Source organism: Tachypleus tridentatus, chromosome 2 (genome assembly GCF_004210375.1).
Source record: "Tachypleus tridentatus isolate NWPU-2018 chromosome 2, ASM421037v1, whole genome shotgun sequence".
Lineage (NCBI taxonomy): Eukaryota > Metazoa > Arthropoda > Merostomata > Xiphosura > Limulidae > Tachypleus > Tachypleus tridentatus.
The window spans coordinates 90,548,966-90,555,206 of NC_134826.1; the positions used below are offsets into that span (position 1 = coordinate 90,548,966).

The window sequence follows — 6,241 nt, forward strand, 5'->3', positions numbered from 1 at the left end:
ACCTTGGCTGGAAAAACCAGTGAGGATCTCCAGTTCAGGAATGTTCTTTAAATCCATTTCAACTATATCTCCTCCAGAAGAAGTCAAAGATGCATGGAAAATAACCTTCAATGGCCTTCAATTTCAAGAGGAGTTTCATATGTTGTGGTGTAGATGTTTCCACCAAAATGTCTTCAGAGTATAATTTTTTTACTGACTTGGGGGAGCCAGCAAGAACCTCTAATCACTTTTGAATAAAAAAGAGAGACATCTGCCCTAAGAATTTCTCGGATAAGGAATGCATAATAGAAATCAAGGCACAGGATCTGACTGTGACGGTGACTAGAATAAAATCATCCATGTGTGGTCATTTTCCGGTAACCTATTTTTTTTTCAATTTTTTGATGAATAGGGGTATCCATAATTAAGGCAATACATCAGTGCCCACTGACCCCACCCAGTGCTGGATGAAGAAGATTAAAGAGTCTAGGCACCTTCTGTTAATAGGCCCTACAAGCAGTACAAGTTAAACCAAAAGTTAGATAAATTATAAATTCTAGTTTGAAATTTAAGTAGTTATATGCATATAATGTATACTTGCTATCTATGTGTGTTTATACACTATAGTTAAATATCAGAATGTGAGTTCACAAACTAATGTGTATATACAAAAATACATTGTATAACTTAAAGATGTAATGAAGTTTTGACAGTAAAATATGTATTTCATGTTTTTATACTCATTATTTTTAAGCCCTCTAAAATTAACTTTTAAGGAAAATTTTCATGGACCCATAATTTTTGTAGTTCCTCAAATTTTCATAGGCCCTATGAACTGTGTGTAATAAATAATCAAGCCCTGACCCCACCTACCATGGAGTCCTAAAGGGGATGAACTACAATGCCAAACAAGGACGAGGGTTTTGTGAGTACTATAACCAAACACCAGCATCACATACAATGTCCACAACACCAGCTGAGAATGTCCAACACTAGTACTTGGTTGACCCTAGCCCAAGTGGACCAGCTGATTGACCCTGAGGGGGCCACCACAAGACCACTGGTCTACAGGAATTCAAGGCCAAAGTGGTGTGTTAGGGCTGGACCCCTCAACCACCAGGGTCATCTCCTCCCCTACGCTGCTAGCCACATACAGCAAACGCATGGGTGAATGTTTAGGCATCAGAAGAGATAAAGTACAAAACCTTCTCTAGGAGGTCCCCTCGCCACATACAGAAGTCCACCTTGAGGGAAAAGTGCCTATAAGATGGGAATTTTCCTATTCTTAAAATGTCTTTATTTACAAATATGCTCACCTTATCCCCCAGATACTAAATACAGAAGAAAACTACAAAGGCACTCTGAAGAGCACTAATCTTCACTATATACAGTTTATCATAATTGGCCCTAAAAAATAAGACTGTCTGTATGACACGCTTTTCTACCAATGGGCACAAACTTTTATTTGTGAACAACATTTTTTGAGGACAATGAAAAGTAACAGTCTATACATGTCCACCAAGTTCCATTGTTGTATCTTTTAAGAGCCAAACTTAATCAACACTGCATGGCAGAGGTATGTGCTCTACTGAATGCCCCTCTAGTTTTAATTGTTTTCGAGTGGGAACAAATTTCTTTTTTTTTGCTGTACAATTTAAACTGTATGCAGTCTTTCCATCAAAGTCAAAGAACTAAGAATTACTTCATAATAAATATCTTGTTGAATCTCCTGTTATTTTGTGGACTTATGCAGTCACTCTAAGGTCAACTTAATTTTAATTGAATATATTACTATTTTGTTCTTGTTCTAAGGAAATTGACTTCCTTCACCATTCTGATGATGTTTTTATGTGTAAAATAACCTCAAGAATGTATTTTTAGACACTTCAGAGCATTTTGAAGTTTCAGGGAGGTAAAAAAAAATCAAGTAAACTTGACTGGTTCTTTTACTGACACAACTATTGAATATTTAAAATATTTGTGTATAAACAATGCATTGCACAAGCATGCAATTTATACAACTGCCTTTCTTTTCTATTCTCAATTTATATTTTAGTTTTCTGTACTGAGTACACATTAATTCCACCTATTCAATATCACAAGTACACAAAAAAATTAAATTATTGTGATATACACATACCTTATCATGTTTTTCATAATAATCCAAAAGTGAGGGTAGAAGAGGAAGAATCACTGTAAAGCCTAGTAAGTCTAACACCAAAGATACAAAAATCACATAGATTGTTGGATGTATTTTTTCATCCTTTCTTCTATCACCAGATCCTTCCATTTCTCAGAGTATCCTGAAAAATAAACTAGTCCTTCAGAACACATTCTAAATTAAAAAAATACAATAAAATCAAAATACCACACTTTATTGGTTCTTCCAAAAATCTAAGTTATTGGAATTGTCTTTCAGTTATAGAAAAAATGAAACATTATCACAACAAGTACATGGCTGTGAAGATAATGATGCTTATCTACAAAAGGTTTAGATCACTCGGTAAGTAAAGTAAACAGATAGCAGATGGCTATTAATTACAACATAAGCAAGATAAGGTATACAGATTACAATGATATAAATGAGAAAAATAATTTTGATGGGAGTAGCTTTAAAAGTATTATGGAAACAAAACGGATCTAAGTGTTTTAGTTGATAAATCTATTACACCATCCAAGCAATCTGCTTTTGCCACTAACAGGAAAAAAAAAAGGATTTTAGGTTGTATTTATGGAATTATATACAGGATTTATTTCATTCTACAGCCTCAAAGCAGTTGGTGAATTAGATAACAAGAAATTTCAAGAATACAGCTTTAACATCATCTAACACCTTGCACGAAAAACAAACATGGAAATGCTCATGCTAAAGACCATGTATTATAGAAGAATGTAAAAAACTGAAAAGGGTAGCACAAAATAGTAAAGATGATCAATATACAGTAAAATAGATTATAATCCAATACGTGGCATTGACAAGTGATGAACTTAAGAGGTACTAAACTCAACTGAAAGATAAATTTGAAACCAACCATTCAATGGATGAACAAGAGCACTGAAAAACTTTCATGGCAAACAGTTGCTCCAAACACCCTAAAGACAATGATTTAATGGGCACAGTTGAATTCACTGTGCTTAAAAAAGGGCTTGTTATGTCAAAAATAAAAAGATATTACTTGACATAAATAATAAAAAACAGATGTTTTTCTACAACATCTATGATATAAAAAACTACATCACCTTCCAACAGCTGGTGTTAAAAAGACACTTGCTGGTTTGTAAGAGAGCATCATTATTGGATAAGGTTCTGAATCTGTACAGGGTTTATGTAAATTGTGTAAGTTATTATTTGAATAAAAGCATCTACAAAAAAACACCATGTGCAGTTACAGCAATATTGTATTGGAGCACAATTGAAGAGAGTTTATATCAATATGCCACAGAATAACAGTGGAAATAAATACATCATTTGTTATTGACTATTTTTCCAAATTTTCAGAAGCACACTCTGCTCCTAACCAGGAAACAGAAACTCTAATAAGCAATTTATTTCAAGACTAAGTGTGCCAATGGAATTTCCCTCAAATCAGGGATGAAACTTTGAATCAGCTGTTTATGTGGAAAATTGACAGGTTATTGGTATTGAAAAGACAAGGGCAATGGCTCATCATTTATCCTCTGAAAGTGTAGTGGAAAAACAACTGTATTTTCAAATCAGTTAGTTGTTTATGTAGACAAATGTCATGAACAATTGGATAAACTACTTAAGAATTATTAAACTACAGTACACAAAGGTAACATGATGGCAACATGCCATCATCATTATCGTTTGGAAGAGAAGTGCCACCATTGTACCTCATATTCACACCAAGATGACAGTCACTCGGCATTCTGACACAGAATATATAAAGAGACTCAGGAACATCCCTGATTTCATAGGTGACTTTACATAAGAACAACTTAAATCTTCTAGTGATAAAAGCCACTACAATATGTTGATAAGACTGGATTCTATCAAGGAAATATGTTAGGGCCACATAGTCTCCATTCCCAGTAAGAACAAACTCCAAAGTGAAGCAGATGCTTGGAAGGGCCATATGTTTTACTGACAAGAATCAACAATGTGTTTTACAGAATCCAATATGACAGGAAATCCAAGCCAAAGATCATCCACCTTAATCATGGAAGTTTCTTGATGTTCCCCTAGAAGCAGTCTCAGCAGGTTGATTTTCTGCTCACAAGCTCTTTTTCATCACCAAGAAACTTCTATGATTAAGGTAGATAATGAACAAACAGTGCAACAAATTGTTTTATTTATTTATTAAGATTGTTCAAGGGACTTTACAATCCAAGACAGGGACAATTTTGTAAGCTATACCTTTAATGTTATATCTGTTTGCTAAAGAGAGCTACTAATCAAGGTAATGATGATATATCTAGAACACTCAAAGAAGTCCTAGAATCTACAAATTTCCTACCATTAATAGAAGTGGAGTTCAGTAACAATGCAAAAATTAATGACTGAGTAAAGCCATCCATATTACAGATAGTTGATTCTTTTGTTAACTAGTCAGTAAATTAATCAGGTTATCAGTCAAAATAACTTCTGTTGAATGTTATTAGCACATTAGGCATACGGTAGTTTAGGAATTTTGGTTGAAAAGTTTATATACTTGAAATCATGCCTGTACATAATCATAGAAGAAACAGAAGAAACAAATTAATTCATTATTACTGTGTGGCCAGACATTAATTTTACCAAATAATCCATCCAGCAATAGGACATATCACAAACTTTTGTTATGAATACTCAGGAATTGTCTTGCTTATAAACTTATTTTATAAATAATAAATACATTTCAATTAACATAAATGTTTATGTATTCAAATAAAGTCTTTGTAATTTTAGTGTTTTTTATATTAGCATCGATTTCACTATTACCTTAAAGGGATGAAATAATAAATACATGTCATAATTATGGCAATTAAAAAGAATTTATTTTTGTTTACACCATGTACATGTTTATTTAGGATTGACTGTAGATAATGAAAAGATTAAACTAGAAAAATTTGAATATACACTTTAAAATATAATAGATCTAATTTTTCATAATTTAATTTTCAAATGTATTTTCACAAAACTGTTAATAAATCACAATTTATACGTTCATAGTCATACCCAATTACAACTAAAAGAGAAATGGTTACATACAGAAATTAAGTTTTAGTTTCAGTAAAACTATTAATTTGTTGTACTTATGTTGTAATCTTAGAAAATGATTATTCGTGGTTAGTGCCTAAAGAATTACTATTACAAAACTTAATTAAGTTTCCCACCATAACACACTGAAAATATAAGCAATGTAATATCAAATAACGAAGGAAAAATTCTATGTAAGCAATTTTTCTAAATTCATCCTCAAATTCGATACACATGTTGTGACACCATGTATTCAGTCATCGTTTTAAATGTACATTTCGATAACACAAGGACACGAAAACTAAATATTAAATAGTCAACTTAATACTTAGACATTACCGTTAATACTCACCCCTAACTCTCGAAAACAACCAAAACCACCTTAACCAGCAGAACGAATGACAAACATACACGCTAGAAGTTTAGAAATTACAAGCGACATCTGTCATCAGATTTACAATATTTAACCATCTCCTCAGTACGAACTAATTTGTTATAAATAAGTATTTGTTTGTTTGTTTTGGAATTTCGCACAAAGCTACTCGAGGGCTATCTGTGCTAGCCGTCCCTAATTTAGCAGTGTAAGACTAGAGGGAAGGCAGCTAGTCATCACCACCCACCGCCAACTCTGGGGCTACTTTTTTACCAACGAATAGTGGGATTGACCGTCACGTTATACACCCCCACGGCTGGGAGGGCGAGCATGTTTAGCGCGACGCGGGCGCGAACCCACGACCCTCGGATTACTAGTCGCACGCCTTACGCGCTCGGCCATGCCAGGCCTATATATATAAATAAACAAATCTCTCTCCATCACAAATATAGGACCAGATTTATAAAATATATATTTATAACACGCATCTGTAGATAACTTAAGTAATTGAGCTAAAATCTTGTGCATTAAGTTGAAAACGCAACTAAAAAGACAACACCACAGTCCACATGTTTTAAAATGATATATTAAAACAAGTCAAAAGTATATACGAATATTTGTTATGCTGTCGATTATCACAGTTGTAACAAAACTTTAAATAATTGTATCTTTTTTGTCAAAAGTCCACA

The 6,241-nt window shown here is 33.3% G+C and overlaps 1 protein-coding gene across 3 annotated transcripts in view; it reads right to left on the reverse strand.

Moving 5' to 3' along the window:
* rtet (major facilitator superfamily domain-containing protein rtet) overlaps positions 1 to 5,647 on the reverse strand; it is a 105,416-nt gene extending 99,769 nt beyond the window's left edge. For 2 of the 3 annotated variants that reach the window (XM_076489287.1, XM_076489286.1), the window contains exons 1-2: positions 5,532 to 5,647; positions 2,120 to 2,282 (exon numbers count right to left, since the gene is read on the reverse strand). In XM_076489287.1, coding sequence (XP_076345402.1) covers positions 2,120 to 2,269 — 150 coding nt within the window. In that variant the 5' untranslated portion in view covers positions 2,270 to 2,282; positions 5,532 to 5,647. Of the gene's footprint in view, positions 1 to 2,119; positions 2,283 to 5,531 lie in introns of those variants that run through there. The other variant, XM_076489288.1, reaches the window with a different exon arrangement.
* Between the last annotated feature and the right edge of the window lie 594 nt (positions 5,648 to 6,241).